This window comes from Macaca fascicularis, chromosome 16 (assembly GCF_037993035.2).
Source record: "Macaca fascicularis isolate 582-1 chromosome 16, T2T-MFA8v1.1".
Classification (NCBI taxonomy): domain Eukaryota; kingdom Metazoa; phylum Chordata; class Mammalia; order Primates; family Cercopithecidae; genus Macaca; species Macaca fascicularis.
In genome coordinates this window covers 42,893,429-42,920,017 of record NC_088390.1, presented here as the reverse complement: position 1 = coordinate 42,920,017, position 26,589 = coordinate 42,893,429, and the positions used below count along the sequence as shown (strand labels likewise).

Below are 26,589 nucleotides of genomic sequence, written 5' to 3'. Positions count from 1 at the left end.
ACACGTAGAAAAGATGGCTGCTGTGCAAGTTGCGGGCTCCTTGCCTTCCGAGCAGCCGCGGGAGGCACCGCGGGAAGCAATCCCTGAGCGAGGCAATGCGTTTCGCCGCTTGTCTGCCAGGCTCTGCGCCCTTCGCCCGGATGACAGCAGCTCCGCCCGCACCGAGATCCACCTGCTCTTCGATCAGCTCATCTCCGAGAACTACAGCGAGGGCAGTGGCGTGGCTCCGGAGGTAGGCGGCGCGCCCGGGAGAGAGCTGGTGCGGCGCCTGCTGGCCCCAGCCCCACCCCTCCGGGAACCCAGCTGGTGGCCTCCGGCTGCCTTTCCCTGCTGTTCCTACTCTCGCGCCTGATAATTTAGTTTCAGGCTGGCGTGCCCCCTCCTACCTTGGCATATTCTTAGTTCTCCATTTGGAAGACCCTGCAGTGCTTGGCACGCTCGACTCATTCAAAACCCAACTTGACGACTCCTGCTCTGATAATGCCTCGGGTTTCTTCTCTGATACCACCTTTCCATCTGTCCGCACCCTCCTTCACTTCCTCTCTATGCACCCAGAACACTTTGTTGACAAAATGCATTAGTACTGTTTATTGCGTACATGGTACACGGACCACGTGGGAATCTTACAACTTGAGTAGTATTAGGTCTTTTTTTGCTGATGAAAATACTGAAGCTCATAAAAATACAGTATACAAAACTTTGCCACAAAGCCCCTACGTTTTGTGTTCCTACATACTGGCTCCTCCCCTCTGCCGTCTTTTTGAGTAATCTTACACACATAAGGCCTTAAATTAATGAATTCTCTGAACTGTTGACACCATGGCCTTCTGGCCCTACGTAGGAAAGAGGGAAGTGGTGCAAGTTGCCTGCTTGCACAAGCATTTCAAACTAGACAGTTCCTAAAGATGAAATTCATCAGCTCCAAACTCACATTCCCGTCCCCAACCCATCCCACCTTCCAACACACATGCACCATCCACCAAGTCACACAAGACACAAACACTGTTTCTTCCCTCCTTCATCCCAGATCCTGTCCAATTCAGATATTTCAGAATGTGTCTCATATATATTTCTCAGTTCATCCCCTCCTGTCTGTTCCCATAGCGAGTGCCTTAGACCTCAGGCAAGGCGTCTTATGCCTGGACTGTTCCACTGGTCTCTTCTAACTGATCTCCTGCCTCCTGTCTAGCTCCTCTCCAAGCCAGTCATTCCTCTGATGCTAGAATGATCTTTTCTTTAGGAGGAAAAAAATTTGATCATAAAATTTAAAATCTGCTTTGGAAAAGTCTTCAATACGTATCGGTAAATGGTTGAAGCAAGTTGCAGAACAATTCATACAGAATGAGATCTGTATGAAGCTGGAGGAGGGATTTTAAAATATGTGTGTTTATGTATGCAAAGTAAAAGGTCTGAAAGAATTGACAACAGAATAATAGTGTATGTCATTAGGAAGCAGAGTGAGATTAAGGCAGTAGTCGGGGACTTTTGCTGTATTTGTATAATTTGATACTTTTGCAACAAAACTTCATACCTTTCCATTCTCTCCTGTTACTCCTTTTGTTCCTGTGTGCAGTCATTTAAAACTTGCTGTTCTTCAGGCACCTGCTGGTGTTTCACACCTCCAGGTTTTTGCATACTCTGACCACTTTGCTTGCAGTGTTTTTTGATGCCCTATCTGGCAAATTTCTCCTCATCCTTCAAATCATTCCAGGTTCTGCTTTACAATCACCTCCACAAGGCCTCCCTAATTACTGTTTCTGGACAGAGTTTGTACTTTATTCTTTCAGCACTTTATTCACCTTATTTTAATTATTTGTTGTGTTTCTTTCTGTCACTAGTTTATGAGCTCTTTGAGGTTCGGGAACATGTTTGTTTTTACCTTTGGAGCCCAAGGACCTAGCACACTATGGCACATTGTGGGTGCTCGGAACCTTGTCATTCTGTAAACATCGATGGATGAATGAAAAGTGTGACTTGCAAATAGGTCCCTCTTCTTTTTTTTTTACGAATTCCCTAATTATGCATAAAATCCATAGAAGTGTTAGGTCTGATTTTTCCCAATGACATTGAAAATCTGGTTCACTTACCTTTTGGTATTTTTAACTTGCAGTTTGTGCTTTTACGCCCTAGAAGCCTTTCTTTGGTTGTTTAATTATATTGTCTCTACATATATAGAGAGTAGAGTCTTCAGCCTGACCAAAACCATGTTGATTCTTTTCTTTTTTTTTTTTCTTTTTTCTTTTAAGAGACAAGGTCTCACTCTGTCATCCAGACTAGAGCGCAGCAGCAAGATCATAGCTCACTGTGATCTTGAACTCCTGGGCTCAAGCTGTCCTCCCACCTCAGCCTCCCAAGAAGCTAGGACTACACACCACCATTTCCAGATAATTTTTTTTTTTTAAGTTTTTTCTGTAGAGATGGAGTCTCACTATGTTGCCCAAGCTGGTCTTGGACTCCTGGGCTCAAGCAGTCCTCCCGCTTTGACCTACCAAGGAACTGGGATTAGGTGTGAGCCACTGTGCCTGACTTTTTCCTTCTTTTTTAGCACGTCGTATTTTTGTGCTGTCACTTCATTTTTTTCCTTCCTGCCTCACATTTTCTTTCCCCATTTGAATGTGAATATTTACTTTTGTTTTCCCATTTGGCTGTGTTTTGAGGATCTTCACTTGACTAATAAGTATTTTACTTCTTCTTTGTTTTCTTTTTTTTGGTAGGACGTCAGCGCTCTTCTTGTCCAGGCTTGCCGACTGGTACCTCTTAACCAGAATCATCTTGTCAGCAAAGTGTCCCAGCTTATCCACCATTTACTTAACAGATTACAGGTAATCATGTGTGTAACTCTAGAATTCAGATCATGAACTTTTGAGACTAAGCAGATACATTTGAAATACTACATCTGTAGTAGGTATGATAGATTGTTTTTTGAGATGCTATAGGAAAAGCAAATGCCTTAATAAGAATACTTTTAAAGCAAATATAACTGATCCAAAAAAAAAATTATTCTGTAGAATTCTAGTAGTTTGTCTATTAGAAGTATGCCTTTCTGTTTGGTTCAGTTAACCAGTATAATTCAGGCCCCCCAACCTTATAATTTCTTTTTTTTTTTTTGAAACAGAGTCTCACACTGTTGCCCAGGCTGGAGTGCAGTGGCGCTATCTTGGCTCACTGCAAGCTCCACCTCCTGGGTTCACGCCATTCTCCTGCCTCAGCCTCCTAAGTAGCTGGGACTACAGGTGCCCACCACCACACCTGGCTAATTTATAATTTCTTATGGAAGATATATTTGAACAAAATATATCTAAGAATAAATTGAAATAACCCCCTACCTCTTTCCCACCAATATTTTTCCCCTTTCCTGAAGCTACCATTTTTGTGGTCTACTTTTGATGCTTCTAAAATATAAGAAGTAGCTTGGGACCAAGGGGACAGAAGGATAAAAAGAGCCCAGTTATTTATTTAAGACTGTTACCACATGAGTATGTGCATATATTTAAGAGCACAAAATATATCAACTAGCATTATGTGAATTAGGATGCTTTTGGCTGCAAGAAGCAGAAAAGCCATCCCAGAGTCACTACACAACTTTTAAAAAAATAAAAAGGAATCACTCCATGTCCCAAGTCCCAAGGGAGGCATCTGTAGCCCCTTAATAATAAGAGGCTCATCTTTCCCTTCACCATCCTCAGCATGTGGGTTACCCTCAGCTAGCATCTCTCACAGTGATAAGATGGCTATGCCAATTCTGGACATCCCCTGCCAAAGAAATGATTAATGTTCAGCAGAAGCTAAATAACTGTATTTTATATTGTGTCTCTTGTACTTAAGAGTAAGGAAATGTGTCCCATAAACTCTCTACTAGACTCCCCAGTATCTTGCTGGAGAGACTAATAGCTCCAGCCAGTAGTTTCAGCCTTCACTACACATTAGAATCACTTGGAGGAGGGCTTAAGCTCCCTCGATGCTTAGAATGTGCAGCAACAATTAGCCTACATCAGGGTTTCTCAGCCTCAGCACTATTGATATTTTGGCCCATATATCATTGTTTTAGGGGCTGTCTTGCACATTGTGGAATGTTTAGCAGCATCCTTGGCCTCTGCCCACTAGACGCCAGTAGCAGCTCTCCAATTGTGGCAGTCAAAAATGTATATAGGCATTGCCAAATGTTTCTTGGGGGTTAAGGTTGCCCCAGGTTGCCCCACTCTCTTAAACTAATTAGCGTTTACCCTTAGGTCTCATGTGGGAGAGGTGGACTTCCAAATTAAATTAGTACTCTGCCAGCAGGGAAGGAAGAAATGAATGCTGGTCGGTAACCAACCAACTCTGCTGCATGGAGTAAGGCTGTTTTCAGTTTAGAATCGTTGAAACTAACATGGGGTAGCTCCTGTATGTTTACTATTCTCAGGTGTATCGTCTTTGTAACACTGGCAATTAGAGATGTTCCTGAACACCTGTGGCACCTATCACCCTTTACCAGCTTTCCAGCATTTGGTGACAGTCTCAACTGTCCATGAATTGACACTTGGATTAGTCTGGTCTGTCCCAACAAGATGATCAGCTCCGTGACAGCAGGGATATGCCTTGTCTTCAGGGGGTATTCCCCAGGTCATGTTAGAGATGCAGTAGGTGTTTAGCAGTTATATTGGTTCACTGTGTATTCGTTGAGTGTATTATGTATAAGGCAGTTTAATTAAATTTCAGTGCATTGAAATACTCATATCTGTGTATTCACAGCTGCCAATGTCTGGTTAGTTCAAGGAAAAGTTACAAGGACTTTATCAAGTTCTACTTTACTAAAGAGGAAGAAGTGAGCAAGACCTTAGGGCGGGGAGAAGGCCCCTACGTTGATCAAACTTTCAGGCCCTTTAGAGGTGATCCTTTTGACACATAAATGACAGACACACACTCTGTCTTTTATACAGCTTGATTCAGGTGAGCATACATGTCCATAAAAGCATAATATCTTTTAAAATTTAGATCAGAATATATCTTTTCCTGTTGTGTTAGGTAATTGTGGATGAACAGCACTTGGATTTCCTGTTGGCGTACACTATTTCGGCTATTCATCAGTGTAGTTCCTGGACACACATGGAAATTCTTCAAGCCCTGGCAGCTCTGGTATACTGCAATGGCTCAAAATGTCAAAAGGTAGTTTAAAGTGCTTTATCCTTCCTTTGAAAGGCCAGGAGCACAGGCTCTGGTGCCAACACTGTGTTCAGGTTTCTATCTTGCTACTAATCTCTAGCAATTCTTACTTAACCACTCTGGGCCTTGTTTCCTCATGTATAAAATTGTTACTCTGAGGATGAAGTGAGACAATACTTGTCAAGTTCATGGCCCTCGGTAAATAGTAACCATTATTCTTAATATTATCATTACCCATCAGCCATTCGGCCACACTAAAGAGCATCAGCTGCTTCCTAGGCTGGGAGTAATGATCCTTATTGATGCTTTTTGGCATATCTTTGCATATCCATCTGAGACATTTATCTAACAGCTAGTCTTTTGGTGCTTAACTGCCATTTAGTTAAAAAAAAAAAAAAGAGAGAGAGAGAAAGAGAGAGAAAAAAGAAAGAGAAGGAAAGAAAAAGAAAGAAAAAGGAAGGGAGGGAGGGAGGGAGGGAGGGGGAGGGAGAGGGGGAGGGAGGGAGGGAGGGAAGGAAGGAAGGAAATCTGTGTAAAACATAATATTTTCCTAGAAGCTTTTCTTTGACCTATGTTGACTCTTACTTGTCTTAGTACCTCCCAGAGCTACTAGGCAAGACCGGACTCTTAATGAAGTTGAGTGACTTGGCTCAGTCTGATCCTGAAGTCAGGAGAGCTGCAGTACATTGTATGGCAAACTTATGTCTCAGGTATGTGGCTCCAGTCAGGTTTCTCAACAATCATAAGATAGTTCCTCTGTTGGGCCTTTTGTAGGTAGTTCCCTCTGCCTGTAGCCGGGGCCGACTTAGACAAATAGCTAACCTTGCATTTCCCATGTACTTTACTAATAAAATCATCTTATGTTGTTTGTTAATTTTAATATTGCTTGTAAAGAAGGAAAAAATAGACTAGGACCATATTCCTAAAATGTGGTAATAGTGACATAATGTGCAGTATGTCAAAATTTTGTTTTCTATTGGTATAACTTCTAAGGATATTAAGTTTTTAGAAGGATATATTCATGCAAATTTCAGTGCTGGCGAGATGTATCTGTAAAGGGCAATTTCTTTTCTTTGAAGAAGACAGAAACAGTCCCAGCTGCTCCCCCTAGATTCTCACAGTAGGCAATTGGAAACGAGCAGCACAAATGTGAACTCGTCTCTGCATGCCACAGTGCTGTCCAGTGAGTAGGAAGGCAGGCACAGATGTGTGATTCTAGCTTGACAGGACCTGTCTGGATTATTTCCCTCTTGGGACTGAACAGCAGAACTAAAACAAGATTTTTCTTTCTCCATACTTTTTCTGCCACAAAATTCTGTAACCTTTCCTTATGGAATCCACCCTTCCTCTTACTCATTCTAGCCCTGTGCCTGTCCCCCAGCAGTAACTAATTAACCAAAATAATAACTTTTCATAGCATAGTTGCATTCAAGGGTATATTCCAACTCTAATAGTCCATATTACTGCTATTTTTAATTAGTCTTTTGCAAGCCTCATTTCAAAAGAGACTGAGTTTGAGTTGTTTTCTCTATACGCATTTAGTGTGCCCGGACAGCCATATTTGGAGGAACCCTACCAAAATATCTGTTTCCAAGCTTTCCTGACTATTTTACAATCTCCAAAATCATCTGATATGGATGATATCACATTTTGCATGGTAAGTGGACTATCATTGCTCTAGTGAATGTCGTGGATATGTCTAGCAGCAGATTGGAAAAGTGTTACTAATGAGTTTAATTTGCACTATTAGCTTTGTCTAGAGCAATACACATATATGAAATGTTTGTAACCTAAAAAGACTAAAATCATACCGTTTCGGTTTAAATTATAAGAAGCTTTTTATTTGCTACATTTTACAATTCTAGCTTTTTAGAGGAAACTATTCTTTTTCCTTCTGAGTATAAAAGCAACAGTTGCAGGCTAGTGACTATCTTTAAGATGGAAGTGAAGAGAGATTTCGGCCGGGCGCGGTGGCTCAAGCCTGTAATCCCAGCACTTTGGGAGGCCGAGATGGGTGGATCATGAGGTCAGGAGATCGAGACCATCCTGGCTAACATGGTGAAACCCTGTCTCTACTAAAAATACAATAAATTAGCCAGGTATGGTGGCGGGCGCCTGTGGTCCCAGCTACTCGGGAGGCTGAGGCAGGAGAATGGTGTGAACCGGGAGGCGGAGCTTGCAGTGAGCTGAGATCCAGCCACTGCACTCCAGCCTGGGCGACAGAGTGGGACTCCGTCTCAAAAAAAAGAGAGAGATTTCAGCAAATATATCTGCAGTATTTTATTTCTTTTTTAAAAATATGCAAATGACATTTGTTAACATCTTTTAGAGTAACACATTTCAAATGTTATGTATCTAAGATAAAGTTCCTTCTAGTCTCCTGCTCAGATATAGCCACTGAAGACAATTTGTGCTGTGTGCTCTCAGTTTTTTTTAATATATGTAAATGAGCATATTTACAACTTTAAATGGGGTCATATTTAACATGCTCTTTTGTAACTTTCTTGTTTTGTTAAAACTTAATATCTCTGGGACATCTATTTGGTTCCTGTTAATATACCTCATACTTTCTAACTGCTATGGCTGGAAGACCTTGGACAAATTAGTTAACTTCTTGGAGCCTCCATGTTCCTCCCTGAAAAGGGACTGATATAACCACGTTGTGGGGTTCTTAAGAGAAGTAGATGAAATAAAGCATTCAAAGGGTCTGCTGTTCTTGTTGTTGAGTTTTACATTTAGTAGAGGGTTAGCTTCTTTTATAATTATTATCATAATCATCATAACTGAAGTTTTTAAAATTTTCCCACTATTTCAAACAAGACTACAGTTCACATCATCCCAACGTAGGAAGTATTTCTTAAGGACAGAGTTCTAGAAATGAGATTACTGAGTCAATAAATCAATCTTGGTCAGAATTGCCCTCCAGAAACCAAGTTTTTATAATTTATCACCTGTTCCCACATACGTCCCCTTGCCTTTAAGAGGGCTGGGTTTGCCATGTTACAGAGCTTCCCCAATTCTGATCTGTGCTATCTCTCTTTTATCCCTTATCACATTTTTCTTGCTAAACATCTTCTCTCTTTTTTCTTACTCACCATTTGTACGTATGGGTTTATAAACATGTACAATAAGACCACTTCATTATTCTTTTCTTCTAGAAAAGAATTCATGGTAGTTTATCAGGTCTCCTTGGATCTTCGTCTCTGCTCTGTGTGTATATGTGTGTGTCTAAAGGTTTTTTTCATTATCCAGGGACTGTCTCTCTTCCTTCCTAAGTGGTGCTAGTAAGTTGATTCCTGGACAACCAGATTTTATTTTGCCTTCTAACTGGGTCTCCCTTTTCCCCCTAGTTACTGCAAAATGCATTAAAAGGTATACAGTCACTTCTAAATGGTGGGAGAATGAAACTAACGCAGACTGATGAACTTGGAGCACTTTTAGCTGTGCTAAAGGTAAGGCAAGTCTTCATATGATCTTTCCTGTTTCAACCCATGGTACAAGGACCACTTTACATCCTGATTCTAAGGCTAACTTTGAGGTATTAAAAGTTCTTACATATATTTTGAGAAAGTAGACAAAAATGTTCATATTCAAAGACACTTAAGAACAGAAAATAGTAAATCTCCATTTAATACATGCATCAACATTTTAAAATTATCTCTGAATCTTAGGAAGGGAATAGGTAGGGGGGTATGACCTGTAGAAAATTTAATTATAGATTATGTTGTACCTGTTTGTACTTGCAAGAAGAGCCAGTGCTTCTCCTTGACTTTCTCCTCCAAGTAGTAGGCAGGCCAACCAAGACGTGTGTCAGTGGGCAGCTTCCGAGCGTGCCAGTCAGTCGGAAAGTCAGGCCAGCATCTCCGGGGACCCAGCTTCTTCAGCCAGCAAAATAAGAAGTAATTCTTTCCTTGGAGCATTCTCTTGCTCCCACATCAAATAGAGAAACAGCTATAGGTAGAGATAGGTAAAAAAAAAAAAATGATGAATTGGTTTAAAAAAATTATAGACAGATAAAGTAGTTGGATAAATTTAAGAATAAATGAGGAAACTAAAAGCAGACCTGATTTGATCTGACCAAACCAGATCCAGCTGGAGGCCAGATAAAAGCTCTTCTTTAAGCCCTATGCCTTCAAGGTATCTATTTTCTGTCTCATTTATATTTCCTTAGTAGGCTTTTGAACATTAATCTGTGAGTGTTCTGATCCAGACCTGGTAAATAGCTCTGTTTTATGATTAATGGTTTTTTTGGTTTTGTGTATGTGTGTGTGTGTGTGTGTCCTTGATTCATCATTATTAGAAGTTCATGTTTCACGGACTCCCCGGACTAAACATAGAGATGCCCACGGTGTTGTACCCAACTCCGCTTCCTCAGTATGATGGGCGAACACCTATCAAACCACAGCAATCAGAATCCAGTGCTTCTCGACCAACTTTGGTACATTTATGTTTATTTTGATTTAAGTTGTGGCTTATTTTTAATAGATTGCTATGTGTGTTTTCTGTGATTTGCATCACTACTACCCTAAAAACCTACCTTGAATTTTATTTCAGTTTAGGGTTGTTAGCATAGTAACTTTAAATTCATCTGATGCTCAAAGTACCAGTTAAGCATCTTATACTTCTTAGAGGTATAGTCAGTGTGACAGCTATAAAAATGAGCATCCACTTTATACCCCAAACCAAGCATTCTCATCCCCATGATGCTCAAGACCAGGAGTCAACAAATGTTTTCTAAACTTTCTCTACAAGGCTAGTAAATACTTTAGGTCTCTGTCATAACTGCCAACTCCATTGTAACAGAGCAAAAGCAGCCATAGACACTATGTAAATGAATGGGCATGACTGTTTCACTAAAACTTTATTTGCAGAAGCAGGCTGAGTGTTGGGCTGGATTTGGCTTTTGGGCTATAATTTGCCAGCCCCTCTCTAGATTGTTAGAAGCCCACCTACCAGTCAGCACGCCATCTCCACACCTTACATTCACCTGATTTCCCAGCCTTTCCAGATAGCTGCCATCTGCCTCATGCTTAGGTTGGAGAACTTGGAGCATACAGATGTATGGCCAAGGATTCACTTCCAGAAATGTCATACCTGATCAAAATGCTTCTTATTAGAAATTATTTCACTCATTCACTCACTCAGCATTTACCCAACGTCTGCTGTATTCCAGACACTGTGCTAAGCACTAAGTATATAGACTGGCTGCTTTTAGGAGTTTGAGGGAGAAGGCAAAGATGGATAAATAGACAACTACAATGCAATATTATTGTTTCTCTCGTTAGAATATTCACAGAGTACTCTGGGAGCACATGGAGGGCACCCAGTCTAAATGGAGGAAGAGGAGGAGGCTTTTTAAAGGTGTGGTAGCTAAACAGAGATTTCAGAGTGAGTAGCAGTACTGACAAGGAGGAATGAGTGTTTCATGCTGATAAAATGAAAGGCGCATAGACATAGAGAATGAAAGTATACATTGCCCATTTGTTAACTAGCAGGACTAGAGTTTCAGTGCGGCAGAGAAAGAGTGGAGCCATTGTGTAGCAGAGGCTGAATGATGAGATTCTTGTACAGGAGGCTGAGGAGTTTGGGTTTTTATCTCGTAGGCAATAGAGATTCATTAAAGAATCTTGTATAGGGGAATGACATTATCAGATTTGCGTCTTAGAAAAATCACTGTGGTAGCAAATAAAAAAGTATGGGTCTGGGGCCACAATAAGTAGTCCAAGATAGAAGTAATGGGAGCTTCCTTCCCCAAGGCCACAGACTTTGAGAACGTGGAGGAAGACCCAGATTCCAGATATACTTGGATATCAGAAAGAGAGTAACAGGGAGAAAGAAAGAAAGAAACTGGCTTCTACTTAGTATCTACTTCTACAGAGACCCAAGGCCCTGAAATGTGCATTGTATGTAATGGACTACCATCTCTTCTATGCAGGCATGTAGTGATACTAGCTATGTATCTTACTTGGAGAACTGATAAAATAGACACTCAAGTCATTTTCTATAGGCTTTAATGCTCTTGAGAAATTCCAATTGAGAAGGCTGAGTACTTTCCCAACACCGGTGCAAGGTAGGTGGTATTAGCTGCATACTTACAGATAAGCAAGGTCAAGCTCAAGAGAGGCTAAATGATTTGCCTCATGTCAGAGAGGTACAATTTAAACCCAGGCCACGTGTTTTACTGTGTCTCATGTATTTCATTCCTTCTTTCTAATAGTAGACAGTCAGCACTTAGCATCGTGCCTGTTGCCTAGGGACTTTTTTCTTTTCTCTTTTCTTCTTTCTTTAAACTACATGTTGGGGACATATTTAGTCACTTTAACATGAAGAAGTAATGATTCAGTGAAAAGCCATTCTGAAGTAGCTATTATGTATGTCTTCGTTTGCTCCTAAAATCAGAATAAAAAGAAAAAATCCAAAGTTAAACCAAAGAAAATCCAGCAAGGAGAGGAGGAGGAAAAGGAATCCAGTGGTGAAATAGAGGCAGCCTCAGTCACTGGCACAGGCAGAGTGAACCTGCATGAAGGGAACACTTGGTCTCCCTCCTCCCTGGGTGTCCAGAGTTTGCCTTTAGATGGAAGTGGAGCTGCAGGAAAAGATGGAGTCTCCTCACCCTTCAGTTCTTCCAGTTGGAAAAGGGTCAGCAGTAGTGAGTCAGACTATTCTGATGCTGAAGGAGGCATGCAGAGTAAAATGAGGTAGTAGTATTTTGTTACATTTTTATATGTTGTATTCTAAGTTGCATGTAAGTGTATAACTTTCCTGAAAAACTTGACTGCTGCATGTGATTTAACTTGAAGAGCCTGATTTCTGGGGGCATGGTGTTATTCAGAACATGACTTGCTGTCTTGATCTGCCATTGCACATGTCATTCCTCTCCTTAGAATATTCTTTTTTGCCTTTTCATCTTGCGAACCACTACTCATCTTTGATATAGGCTCTGAAATCATTTTCCCCGGGAAGCCTTTTCTGCCTTAGTGTTATTCGTGACATATTATGGTTATCTCCTTAACTGTCCCTCGCTGCCTGGCTTGTCAAGGCTGGGGCTTTGTTTATGTCTAGCAGCCTCAGCATGATGCCTGGCACATACACAGGTCATTCAGTAATACTCGTTGAATGGATGGATGGATACTCGGCAGTGTTTCGTGTCGAACACTAGTTTCCTGATATCAAAATGTTGTCCTCTTGTTCTCCAGTTGTGTTTTTTAATTGTCAGCCTTAATAACTTGTTATAGAAACAAATTGTCTTAACATGTTTTGATTGTACTTTGAAAGAAAAATTTTAATAACACATTGACATCTTTAGGAATTATTTAGAATGTTTAATTTTTGTATGTATCTTTTGAATTAGTGGAAATAAATACCAAATACCGTTTCATGTTTGCATTTTGAAAAAAAATTGATTTTTTAAATGTTTTTTTTTTTTTCTCTTGGGTATGAAAGGTCTTACCAAGCCAAAGTTCGCCAAGGAGCCTTAGTTTGTTTTCTTTCTACTATAAAATCGATAGAAAAAAAAGTTCTTTATGGCTACTGGTCGGCCTTTATTCCTGATACGCCTGAACTTGGCAGCCCACAATCAGTGTCCTTGATGACTCTTACGTTGAAAGACCCTTCTCCAAAGGTAAGAGAATTTAAACTCTAAGCTTTATAATAGGAAGAAAAAATGTACAGATCCTTATTGTTTTCTCTGCCTTATCCTATCTGATCTGAATATAGCTCTTAGTAACACTGACCCAAGTTCTGACTTGAGAACCACTGGACAGACAGGAAAATAGGAAGTGGGCTTTTGTGAATAATATGTTGAAGCTGATCATGTAGCATCACTTCTGCCCCAGGGCTTGCTTGAAGCCTGAGCACACTGAATTCTAACTTTGGTGTCTCCCTTGAACTGCACTGAAGCAGCTGTGCTTCTCTTCGTTTTGTGGAAATGTTGATTGCTGTGGTATTTATAATAAGAAAACATCAGAAATGGCTTAAACAACTCAGTAGAATATTACGGTACCTAATGGCTATGAAGGATGCATAAGGCTTGGAAAAATGCTCAAAATGTTCTGTGAAAACACAGGATATAGAATTAAATATACAGTAGGATCCCAAACATGTTTTTTTTCCTTGTAACTTTTCCAGTTTTCAAATCATGTGTAATAAATATTTACATATGTTAATGAGAAAAACTTATTTTTAAAAAAGAAGAAGAAAATGATTGGCAAGCATGGATACCTATAGCAGGATATCTCACGGCTGATCAAATATTTGCCTCTGCTTAAATATGTTAATTCCTCTCCAGAATTTAGCCACTTAACCAAGTAAGGAAAATAGCCTGCTGTTTACAACAGTGAATATTAAAAAGTCATGCCGAATGGCATCTGGGTGTCCTCAGGTAACCAACTACCCACAAAGAGAGGAGTTTTAATTAGGCCAACAGCATATTGTTCCTTTTCTATTTTAAAGATTATTAAGGGGTCAGGGGTGGTAACCCACAATACGTTGGAATTCCATATGAGTCATCTCCTTGAGTAACTTACTATATAAGAACATTTCTGGATGACCCATCAGAAGCTTTTACAGGGTAAAGAAAAATAAGTTAGCTTCAATTTTATACCCCCGCAAAAAAATGACTTGTGGGGTATTTCAAATACTCCTTATCCTAGGAAATTAAACTCGCAGAAATTTTACAAATTAACTAAATCAATAGTGAATGAGAACCTGGGAGAAAAATGGAAAATGAGTGGTGGCAAATAAATCAGTAATGAAGCCATTAGAGTAATTGAAATAAAAGCTGCTAAAAATACTGAGAACATATATTTGAAGACACTCCAGCTAGGGGAGCTGCCAGCAGTGGCCAAGGAGATGGTGCTGTGGAGCAAGCAGCAGCCCAGCTTTATCACCTGTATCACAGCTGCCCAGCCAAGGGGATGCGGGACGTGGGGGTTTGGAACATGAATACATAAAGGTTATGAGGTTGGCCGGGCGAGGTGGCTCAAGCCTGTAATCCCAGCACTTTGGGAGGCCGAGACGGGCGGATCACGAGGTCAGAAGATCGAGACCATCCTGGCTAACACAGTGAAACCCCGTCTCTACTAAAAATACAAAAACTTAGCCGGGCGAGGTGGCAGGCGCCTGTAGTCCCAGCTACTCGGGAGGCTGAGGCAGGAGAATGGCGTGAACCCGGGAGGCGGAGCTTGCAGTGAGCTGAGATCTGGCCACTGCACTCCAGCCTGGGTGACAGAGCGAGACTCCGCCTCAAAAAAAAAAAAAAAAAAAAGGTTATGAGGTCATAGCTGATGAAAATGAATTGGAATAATTTTCCTGACGTTTATATCTTCATATTTTTAAAAATGTTTACATTTCACTTAAAGTGCCATGAGAAATTTCACATATTGCAAAGTGGTCTTATCCATCTCCTTGATTTACATACCTTTTAGACTTGTTCTAGGTATTTAAGTTTGGTGAATGCAAGAAATGTGCTGAGGAAAAAAGATACAGAACTTCCTTCTGGAGATGTCATAGATCCAGTACAAAAAGCCACAAGGAACTCCTGGAGAAATAAAAAACAAAACAAAACAAAAAAAAAAAACAGTTGTCCTACTTAAAGAGGATTTTAAAAGATGAAAGAAATTAAATTAGTTCAGTATAATTGCAAGTGAAATGATTGTACTTGAGAGATTTTTTAAATCAAGTGTTAACTTGGAAGGGTTTAAAAAAGTGTGGAGATTATTGTTTACAACAAAGCTTGGAACATACCTTTGCAGTCTGTCCATAGTGTAAGTAACTGTGCACCAAGACATATACTAGAAGGAAGTGTTGTGGTAGGTGATGTCATAGGACAGCCTTTTTTTTTTTTTGAGATGGAGTTTCGCCCTTGTTGCCCAGGCTGGAGTGCAATGGTGGGATCTCGGCTCAACGCAACCTCCACTTCCCGGGTTCAAGTGATTCTGTCTCAGCCTCCCGAGTAGCTGGGACTACAGGCATGCACCACCATGCCTGGCTAATTTTGTAGTTTTAGTAGTGACAGGATTTCTCCATGTTGATCAGGCTGGTCTGGAACTCCTGACCTCAGGTGATCTACCTGCCTCGGCCTCCCGAAGTGCTGGGATTATAGGCGTGAGTCACCGCACCCAGCCCAGTGGGACAGGCTTTTAAAATAAAGACTTCTAGAAAGTTATGTGCATTAAAATTAAAAATAACAGATCATGTAATTAGAATAGAACAGCATTCTGTATTGACCAGATTAAAAGAGCTGCCATGATTTCAGGCCAAGTGGTCATCTCAGGTATTCCTTGTGCATGTAGAGTTAGATGGCTGGAGTTCCTTTTAGCCAGGATTAAATAAGACAACAATAGTTTATCTTGTCATTGAAGTGCTTAGTGGTTAGTTTTGACTTTATGGCAGGTCTGATATGACCCATGGCATACTCAGCTGAAAGTACAATTTTAACTGGTGTACTGAGAAATTTTCTAAAGACCGATGGACAGAAGGAAAGGTGATTAGACTCTTCCAGTCAGAATGCCAACAATAAACAGAGGCTACTTTTAGGAAATTGAAACATGATATGCTAGAATGGTTAACTGGGGAGAAGAAAACTTAGAAATGTCCATTAGGATTTGGCAGTGTTGTGGTACTTCGGAAATGATCACGTTTCCATGTTGGAAATGTCCTTCAGAGAGCACATCTTAACATGCTTCCAAAAGGGACAGAACAAATTATCAATAAAAAGAACAAGACTAATTTAATAATTTCTTTTATATGATTTCCATAGGTGTTATAAAGGCATATTGTGGAGAATATCATCAAGACTTGTCTAAGAACCAAACTACAGGGCAAACCTTTATCTTGGTACCTTGAGAATTATCCTGATTTACAAATTTTAGGATGATGATTTATTGCTCTTTTAGATTACTATAAAAAGTGAAAACAAATCGAAATCAAGATAATAGATGGTATAACTAGAAAAGAGAATGAAAAGGTTGGAATTGTTAACTGTTATGGAATGGTAGATTTTCTCTCATATGGCCTGCCCAGAACAGGCAATCTTTGCTTAGTGTATTAGCAAAGAACAGGCAGTCTTTAATTAGTGTATCTGTATTCACGCTTCTGATAAAGACATACCCGAGACTAGGAAGGAAAAGCAGTTTAAGTGGACTTACAGGTTCACATGGCTGGGGACGCCTCAGAATCATGGCAGGAGGCAAAAGGCACTTCTTTACATGGTGGCAGCAAGAGAAAATGAGGGAGAAGCAAAAGTGGAAACCCCTGATAAACCCATCAGATCCTGTGAGACTATCACGAGAATAGCAGGGGAAAGACCAGCTCCTATGATTCAGTTACCTCCCACAAGTCCCTCCCACAACACGTGAGAATTCTGGGAGATACTATTCAAGTTGAGATTTGGGTGGGGACACAGCCAGACCATATCACTTAGATAACTCCCAATCCAGAGTCCCTGACACAATGCTGAAATGCCTTTACGTAAAAGACAACTGACTTTGGAAGTTAGATCCAATAAAATAACATGTGAACAGTCAGGTACCCTGTATGGAAACTTCAATGGTATCCACTCCCAGCAGGAACTTCTTTGTCACCCTTCCAGAAATATTCTGAGACCAAACACACATAAAGAGGAAAACAAATTAGGATTGACTAAGCTGCCTCAGCAAACATTTCTGCTACGTTCTTAAGTAGCAAAAAAGGAAAAGTACTTTTCTGTTTTATTAGCTTTAGATAAGCCTTCATGACCAAGGAGATGAAACTATACACTAGTAAAACCAAGCACACTGACTTTTGTAAGACTGAAAAGCCTTTCATTCATCATTTTAAATATTCGGACAATAAAAACTTAACAAAATGAGCTCCCTGGAGAGCTACACCTATTATGATTTACTTGCACATTAGTAATTTCTGCTGAAAGTACTGATTAGAACTGGCAAACAAGATATTAAATATTGATATAAGAATAAACAGGCCGGGCGCGGTGGCTCAAGCCTGTAATCCCAGCACTTTGGGAGGCCGAGGCGGGCGGATCACAAGGTCAGGAGATCGAGACCACAGTGAAACCCCGTCTCTACTAAAAAAAAATACAAAAAATTAGCCGGGCGCGGTGGCGGGCGCCTGTAGTCCCAGCTACTCAGGAGGCTGAGGCAGGAGAATGGCGGGAACCCGGGAGGCGGAGCTTGCAGTGAGCCGAGATCGCGCCACTGCACTCCAGCCTGGGCAACAGCGTGAGACTCCGTCTCAAAAAAAAAAAAGAATAAATAAAGCAAAACTTATACTAGATTCAGTATCTTAAGTAACAATTATAACAACAAAGATATGAGAGTTTAAAGGAAATTAACTCAGAACTGTGAGAAGTACAATATGATGTAGTATCAAATTTCTATGTAGATTTTATAACTTGGTGGAAAAAAATAACGAATTTCTATGACATTTGTTTGCATCTGTGATAGTCGTGATTTTCCCCTTAAGATGCCAAAATTGTGCTAAAATTTTTGACTTTTGGAATGTTAGTTCATTTCTTTCCATTCGATTTTTAATTTTATTCAGTTTGTGAGCTGTTGGAATTGTGAATTGTATTTGTCTTCTAAAGAAATGAAGGTTTAGCATAAGATCTATCTTGTTGAGTTCGGACCAGCCTCTAGTAGGGATTGGCCAACTGTGGCCTGTAGGGCAAATCTGGCCCACCACCTGTTTTTGTATGGCCTGTGAGCTAAGAACGGTTTTTACACTTTTAAATGGTTTAAAAATAAAACAATAATATCTCATGTGAAAATTATATGGAATTCAGATTTCATTGTCTGTAAATCAAGTCTTTTTGGAATACAACCACATTTACTCCTTTACATGTCTGTGCTACAATCATAGAGTTGGGTGGTTGTGACGGAAACTGACCTGCAGAGTCTAAAATATAAAATGTGTACCACTGGCTCTTTACAGAAAAGTTTGCCAGCCCCCGATCTGAGTCCTTTTTGGATCAGCTGACTTGTGTTCATGCTCTTGATGTCTCGTTTTTTCACACATATACACACAGTTTCCTAATACATTGTCAGTTTTCCACCTTAGGGGATTATGCTTCATTCTGAAGTCTGATGCTACTGTACTTCAAATTTCTTTTCAGAGCAGTAAGTCTAGATTTCTACGATTCCAGTCTATAAAAGGCCTGCCTGGTGATTTATCATCTGGTTGTTTGGAGATAATATAATTGAAGGCTTTTGGGAAAAGCTTTTTTGCTCCAAACTCAGATATGCTTCATATTGGGTAACTATCTAGGTTAGATTCTAGAATTGTAATGTTGATTCCCTGCTTTTAAATTTTTTGACTAAAAATGTTAATTGTCATTTTTGGATGAGCTGGCTAAAGAGAGTACAATATTATTCCGTATTAATAGTCCTTTGCTTATTACCTGTATCCTGTTTTTGTAAAGTTGGACTTTCTTTTCCTTTCTGATTTTTAATACTGCAAAATCGTCAGAGTACCAATTGAAAGTAATCTTTCAACCTTATTAAGAAAATCTTGGTGCCAGTGACACCTTTCCTGACAAATATAGCAGTCCATGACAAAGATGTACTTTTTGTCCTTTCCATTCATAAGATTGTACTTAATGGTATTCCTTTTTTGAATTGTCAAATACTGTCACTGCAGGCAGTGTTATTTCCTGTACCTGAGACTGTTTCTAAAAGTTGGATCACTAATGATGTCTGCCAAGTTGTATGTACACCAAGTTCCTAAAGTCCTATTTAAGTTAACATTGAACACATACGTAAGAGTGGAAGATGAGGCATAATGTTCTCAGGAACTTTGATAGGAAACAGACTCTAGGCACATGTATTTTTTCTACCCCGTGGGCTGTTTAGTTCTAACTTTTCAGTTGGCATTCTGCTTGAATAAAGCAGGCCTCTAATCCTTGTTCTCATGCTCAGGATTTCAGATTTTTATGCTATGGTGTAGCTTAGATTTACTTCTTACTATAAGAAATCTAACAGCAATGTGTTTCTAGAGTTTTTTTTAGCCAGGTATGGTGGCACACACCTGTAGTCCTAACTACTTGTGGGGCTGACGTGGGAGGATTGCTGGAGCCCAGGAGTTTGGGGCTGCAGTGGTTATGATTGCACCACTGCACTGCAGCCTAGGTGACAGAGCGAGACTGTGTCTCTAAAATAAAAATAAAATAAAGATTCTTTTCTTAGGTGTGGGATGCAAGTGGCCTAGTTTTTAGGAACTAACAGATAATCCCATTGCCTTTATTCTTCTAATTAAAATGATTGTAAATACTTTGAACATTAAGCATGTATAGGAAGAAGGGAATCTGACTCCTAATTTTCAGCTAATCAATGTGAATCATCCCGAAATTTCAGACACGTGCCTGTGCTCTGCAAGTTTTATCTGCCATCTTGGAAGGCTCAAAGCAATTTCTTTCTGTTGCTGAAGATACCAGTGACCACAGAAGGGCTTTTACCCCCTTCTCTGTAATGATCGCTTCCAGCATTAGAGAGTTGCACAGATGTCTTTTGTTAGCTTTGGTGGCAGAGTCATCTTCACAGACCCTTACTCAGATAATTAAGGTAATGTACCAACTGCGGGTTCCAGAGGGGCTTCTCTGTTTAAATTTTGTATACTGTTTTACATAGCCCAAAAGTAACTTGCCTTAAGAATATAACTAAGTAATAGTTTTATTAAAAATACCCTATTTGGAAGTCTGTACCTACTTGTGTGATCTTACCTATAATCTCTGTATCTCTGTATGTCCTAATAAATGATTTGCTAAAAATACTTCTTTATCTTTAGTTGTACCAATGAGAATACAAGTATTAGTTTAAAAAAAAAAAAAAAAAGAACGAATTTTTAGTTGTGTGAAAACTTTTCTAATTAAACGCTGCAAAATTTGTTTCTATGCTGTGGTTTAATCAAGCCTTTTGATGAACTACTTTTTGTGTTTTACAGTGCCTTGCAAATTTAGTATCAAATGCACCTTATAATCGTCTAAAACTCAGCCTGCTGACCAAAGTCTGGAACCAGATAAAGCCTTATATTCGCCACAAAGGTTGGTAGTGTCTTAAACCTGATGGCTTCTTTATATCAGATACAGACTATTAGTAAAAATACATAGATATAGATATATGTATATATTCAAAGCATTTTTACAACTCTTAAGAGATCTCTGCTTATTCTTCCCAACTTTTCAGGGGTATCAGCTGTTGCAAGAATTGACCCCTCAAGTCCCAGTGGAAGTGAGCTAGAGAATTAATTGTAAAGTGTAATGCCTGTTTAATGTTCAGGGCAGTGACCAGAGTATCCCTTTACAATTAAGACTGAGCCGGGTGCAAGCAGCCCCACTCAGGGGTGTGATAGTTTATATCCCTTAGGCATAAGTAGAGCATGGATGGATGGTTAGATAGACAGACAGACGGACAGATAGATACCATCTACTTTTTGGAAAGAAAAACGAATACAAAATTTAACTTCTTTGACGTTATTTCCTGTAAGTTCAGATAAAATCCCAGAACTTCAAATCTTTACTAACTGCAGCCTTATTATTTCCTCCCACACATAATGTGTATGTGCTATAAACACTTGCCTTTCGTAGATTTGCTTTTCTTTTGTTTGCAAGCTTTCACATCACACCACATTCTGATGAGTTCAGTTTTTCAGACAGGATTGTAACAAGGAAGGAATAGTGGCTGTTTTCAGTGACATAGTGGGAAGAGCATGGGACCTGAAGTCAATCCAAGGGTCTGGAGCCCACTCCCATTTTTGCCACCTCATGGCCATGGCCCTCTCTGAACCCTAATTTCTTGCTAACAGCAAGAATTATAACTATGTCATAAGATTTTTATGAGGCTCAAATGAGATAAGAGGTGTAAACTAAGTCCAGTTCACTACTTACATTAATGTGTAAAAAAGGGACCCAGAAAGATAAGTCTTACCCTAAAGTTTCCCATCACATTCATGGCAGAAATAAGATGAAAACAACCCCTGCTCATTCCACCGTACCCGCTTTTCATTATCTGCATCTGCAGCTGAAGAGAGTGCACCATGTCTTAAAGGTTCCTTTCAAGTATCTGACTTTATCCTCAAGTCACTTTTTTTCATTAAAATGTTCAAACCCTGAAATTCTTAGGTACGAGCCTAACAAAATATGTACAAGATCTATATGAAGAAAACTGTGAAACTCTGATGAAATAAATCAGATAACTAAATGAATGGACAGAGATTCCATGTTCATGGATAGGAAGGCTCAATATTGTAAAGATGTTACTTCTTCCCAGCTTGATCTATAGATTCATTGCAGTCTCAATCAAAATTCCAGCAGGTTACTTTGCAGATATCAACGAACTGATTCTGAAATGTATATGGATAGGCAAAAGATCCAGAATAGCCGACACAATATTGATAGAGAAGAACGAAACTGAGGGACTGACATTCCCTAACTTCAGAATCTACTATAAAACTACATTAATTAAGACAGTGTGATATTGGTCAAGGAAGAGACAAACAGATCAGTGGAACAGAATAGAGAGCCCAGAAATAGACCCACATAAATATAGTCAACTGATCTACAACAAAGGAGCAGATACTTTTCAACAAACGGTGCTGGAACAGCTGGACATCACATGCAAGAAAAAAAAAAAATGAGTCTAGGCATAGACCTTTTATTTAGCTTTTTAAAAATATTTCTTGTTAAAATCCGGGGTTTATTCAGTGTACATGCATTGCATTTAGTTATCATATCACTGTAGTCTTTTTAAATCTAGAGTCCCCCCACCCATCTTTTTTACATCAAACTGACTTAGGAAAGAATCCAGCCCAATTGTCTTATAGAATGTGAACTCTAAGCTCGTCACCAAAGATAACAAAATAAACCACATTCTCAATTTGTCAGATTGTTTCTTTATGGTGTTAACTTATTCTCCTGTCCCATATATTTCCAAACTGGAAATGAGGTCTAGAAGTTTGATTAGATTCAGGTTACACAAGGAACTATTCTTAATTGCCTGCAGGGATAACTACCATCTTTACGGTAGCTGTTCCCATGGTGATAAGTTCTTACTGCTTCCTTTGACAGATGTTAATGTTCGCGTGTCAAGTCTCACACTCTTGGGAGCTATAGTGTCCACCCACGCACCTTTACCGGAAGTCCAGCTACTTCTGCAACAGCCATGTTCTTCTGGACTCGGTAATAGCAATTCAGCAACCCCTCACCTCAGCCCTCCTGATTGGTGGAAGAAAGCCCCTGCAGGACCCTCTCTGGAAGAAACGTCAGTTAGCTCACCTAAGGGGTCTTCAGAGCCCTGCTGGCTCATTCGACTCTGCATTTCCATTGTCGTACTGCCCAAGGAGGATTCCTGTTCAGGTAGCGATGCTGGCTCTGCAGCAGGAAGTGCCTACGAACCATCCCCCATGCGACTGGAGGCCTTACAGGTAGGAGGTTTCATTTCCTCATGTCTGAAGTGGAAGTAACCATTCTTCCTTCAGAGTGCCCATGAGGAGCCAGCAGGTAAAACCAAGCCATATGTCAGCTGTGTTTGTGGGAGTCGTATTTTAGGTATGGGTGGTCTATTGTTTTTGTTGTTTTGTTTTGGGGAGGTGTTCCTTGGTTGCAAAATAGCAGATTCGTTCCTTTTTGTTCTTTGATTGCCAATTATTTTAGTCACTTCAGGTATTATATGACAGGTGGATGTAATAGATGGTAGAATAATTCTGAGTGAAATTGTACAGTTAATTTTCGATTTTTGCAACTTAAATGTTTAATTCTTTATAAGCTTCTCCTTGGTCTTGTACCTGCTTAGAGCAACAAAATAATTGTTCCTTCAAAGAAAGAAAACAATCCTAGATAAAAGAGCTTACTTTTTCTATACAAATATGATCTGAGACTAGGCCTGGTCCTGGGGTCTGCTGCTAAGTAACTGGACAACATGAAACATGTCCTTTAACCTTGTCAGGCTTAGTTTCTTTAGCTGTAAAATTCAGTTAATACCTAACTTAAAGAATAGTTCCAAGACTTAAATGAGATTACATTAATGAAAAGCAGTCATATACTAAAGCACCATAAAACTATGATACAGTTAATTGATGTTAGTCATGAAATAAAGATGATAGTTCTTAATTTCATTTGACAGTTTTCAGCCCCTGTTAAACATAAGCGATTTCTGAAATATTATAACACTTTTCTGCATTTTGCAGCCTTGCACTCAGGTCTTAGAGGGTTAATTCCGTGCTCTCTCTGCAGGTATTGGCTCTTCTGGCAAGGGGCTACTTTTCAATGGCTCAGGCCTACTTGATGGAGCTTGGAGAGGTGATTTGCAAGTGCATGGGGGAAGCAGATCCATCCATTCAGCTTCATGGAGCAAAGGTAATGTTCATCAAAACCACAATGCTTTTTCCTTCTCGTCACTTTATATCCCTCCTTTTCTTCACTTTATATTCTTCTGCCACATGTCCTTCAATTCTGAGATTTCTTAAAGAGATTTCAGGTGAGGAAGACTATACATTCTTCTGTTTTCAGCTCTTATATGTAAACCCCAAGAGTTGATTCGGTAACAAATGAATAAGATATAGCGGTTGATTTCAGTCCTTGAAAGAATACCTCTGTTAAGAGTGACTAAAAAAAGGAAGAAAAGTAGTTGCAAATTATGTTTCCCCTTGATTTGAGGTGATCTCCAAACTAAAGTGAAGTTGTTTGTTAGTCCTAATACTCTGCTTTGGTAATTCTTTTTTCTTGGCAGCTTCTGGAAGAACTGGGCACAGGCTTAATACAGCAGTATAAACCAGATTCTACTGTAGCACCTGAGCAGAGAGTGCCAGTCTTCTTGGTAAATACATGTCAATTCATAGTTTTCTTTTATTAGTGCTTCAGTTGCAATTTTATTTTGAAGCTCAGTGATAAGTGGAGTAGATGATATGGTGTCTTCCAGTGTCAAAAATTGTGTTTTATAATCCAGGAAAACATGAAACTAGTATAAATGGGTTTTATTTTACATTTCAGGTTATTTGCAATTTAGTATGTGGTAGGCTTGTGTATAACATATAACCAACAATAGTAAAACTAGTATTTCTTTTGCATAAAACCTAGTCTGGTTACTCAGCCTGCCCAAGAGACAAAGAGCCAGGAATTTTGTATCCAAAGCCATGGGATCAAATTTAGGGAACATGCTTGTATTAGTCCATTTTATGTTTCTATAAAGGAATACCTGAGGCTGGGCAATTTATAAAGAAAAGACGTTTATCTGGCTCACAGTTCTGCAGGCTATACAAAAAGCATGATGCCAGCATCTACCTCTGATGGAGCCCCAGGAAGCTTTTAATCCTGGTGGAAGGCAAAGGGGGAGCAGGCATGTCATATGGCAAGAGAGTAAGCAAGAGGGAGATGCCAGGCTCTTTTAAACAACCAGCTGTCATAGAGTGAGAGCTCACTCATTACCACAAGGACAGCACCAAGCCATTCAAGAGGGATCCGCCCCCATGACCCAAACACTTCCTATTAGACCCACCTCCAGTGTTGGAGGTCACATTTCAGCATGAGGTTTCGAGGAGACACACATCCAAACCATATCATTCTGCCCCTGGCCCCCGCAAATCTCATGTTCCTCTCATTGCAAAATACAGACATCTCTTCCCAATCGTTCCCCAAAGTCTTAACTCTTTCCAGCATCAACTCAAAAGTCCAAAGTCTCAGCTGTGACTCAAGGCAAGTTCCTTCCACCTGTGAGCCTGTAAGATCCAAAACAAGTTATTGATTTTTAAGATACGGTGGTGTACAGGCATTGGGTAGACATTCCCCTTCCAACAGGGAGAAATCAGCCAAAAGAAAGGGGCAACGAGCCCCACACAAATCCGAAACCCAGCAGGACAGACACTAAACCTTAAAGCTCCAAAACAGTCCTTTGACTCCATGTCCCGCATCCAGTGCGCACTGGTGCAAGGGGTGGGCCTCCAAGTCTTCTGGCAGCCTTGCCCTTGTGGCTTTGCTGGGTGTAGGCCGTGTCCATTCCCAGAGTTCCACTAGGCAGTGCTCGGTTGGAGACTCTGTTTGGGGGCTCCAGCCCCATATCTCTCTTTGGCACTGCCCTAGTAGAAGCTCTCAATGGGGGCTCTCTGTCCCTGTGGCAGGCTTCTGCGTGGGCACCCAGGCTTAGGGAATCCTCTGAAATCTAGGTAGAAGCTCCCAACCCTTCTTCACATTTGCATTCTGTGCATCTGCAGGCTTAACACCACATGGAAACCGCTAAGGCTTACAGCTTGTACCCACTAAGCAGAAAACCAAGCAGTATCTGGGGCCCTGTGAGCCAAGGCTGGGGATGCTGGGAGCAGTGTCTCAAGGCTGTGCAGAGCAGTGGGGCCCTCCGCCTGGCCCCCAAAACCACTTTCCTCCTAGACCTCTGGGTGTGTGATGGGAGGGGTTGCCTCAAAGATTTCTAAAATGCCCTCAAGGCTGTTTTCCCATAGTCTTGGCTATTAGCGCCTGGCTCCCTTTTAGTCATGCTAATCTGTCTAGCAAGTAGTTGCTCGGAGGGAGCTTGGATTCCTTCTCCAGTACAGGGCCAGGGTGCAAATTTTCCACATTTTTATGCTCTGCTAACCTTTTAATGGTAAGTTCCAACTCTTAAGTCATTCCTTTGCTCCCACATCCGACTATAGGTTGTGAGAAGCTGCCACATCACCTGGTGAATGATGCTTAGCATTTCTTTCACCCGATACCCTAAGTCATTACTCTTTAAGTTCAACCATATGCAAATCCCTAGGACACGGGCATAATGCAGCCAAGTTGTTTGCTAAGGTGTCACACAGGTGACCTTTCCTCCAGTTCTCCAAACTTTTTTATTTCTATCTGAGGCCCCCTCAGCCTGGCTTTCACTCTCCATATTTCTATCAGCGCTTTGGTCACAACCATTTAATCAGTCTCTGAGAAGTTCTAAACTTTCCTTTGTCTTCCTATCTTCTGAGCCTTCCAAACTCTTTCAACCTCTGCCCAGTACCAAGTTCCAAAAGTTGCTTCCACATTTTTAGGTATCTTTATACCAACACCCCATTCCTTGGTACCAATTTTCTGTATTAGTCTCTTTTCTGCTGTGTAAAGAAATACCTTAGACTGGACAATTTATTTTTCAAAGAGGTTTGTCTGGCTCACAGTTCTGCAGGCTATACAAGAAGCATGGCGCCAGCATCTACTTCTGGTGAGGCCTCCAGAAGCTTCCAGTCACGGTGGAAGGCGAAAGGGGAGCAGGCATGTCACACGGCGAGAGAGGAGGCAAGAGAGATGCCAGGCTCTTTTAAACAATTAGCTCTCGTTTGAATATCAGAGTAAGAACTCGCTTATTACCACAAGGCTAGCACCAAGCAATTCAGTAGAGATCGGCCCACATCACCCAAAAACTTTCCTCTAGGCCCACCTCCAACATGGGAGGTCACATGTCAACATGAGATTTGGAGGGGACACACGTCCAAACCATATCAGCC

The 26,589-nt window shown here is 40.4% G+C and overlaps 1 protein-coding gene across 16 annotated transcripts in view; it reads left to right on the top strand.

Moving 5' to 3' along the window:
• Positions 1–26,589, top strand: part of HEATR6 (HEAT repeat containing 6) — a 36,421-nt gene continuing 9,832 nt past the window's right edge. For 9 of the 16 annotated variants that reach the window (XR_012426422.1, XR_012426424.1, XR_012426423.1 and 6 more), the window contains exons 1-14: positions 1–232; positions 2,715–2,822; positions 5,005–5,145; positions 5,737–5,852; positions 6,685–6,799; positions 8,493–8,594; positions 9,443–9,580; positions 11,542–11,840; positions 12,586–12,763; positions 19,491–19,697; positions 20,077–20,176; positions 22,199–22,554; positions 23,363–23,485; positions 23,859–23,945. Coding sequence is in view for 4 of the 16 variants with exons in the window: in XM_045375135.2 (XP_045231070.2) it covers positions 14–232; positions 2,715–2,822; positions 5,005–5,145; positions 5,737–5,852; positions 6,685–6,799; positions 8,493–8,594; positions 9,443–9,580; positions 11,542–11,840; positions 12,586–12,763; positions 19,491–19,697; positions 20,077–20,176; positions 22,199–22,554; positions 23,363–23,485; positions 23,859–23,945 (2,289 nt within the window). In the remaining 12 variants the exon portion in view is untranslated. Of the gene's footprint in view, positions 233–2,714; positions 2,823–4,731; positions 4,930–5,004; positions 5,146–5,736; positions 5,853–6,684; positions 6,800–8,492; positions 8,595–9,442; positions 9,581–11,541; positions 11,841–12,585; positions 12,764–19,490; positions 19,698–20,076; positions 20,177–22,198; positions 22,555–23,362; positions 23,486–23,858; positions 23,946–26,589 lie in introns of all 16 variants that reach the window. The other 7 variants (XR_012426427.1, XR_012426426.1, XR_012426428.1 and 4 more) reach the window with 3 other exon arrangements.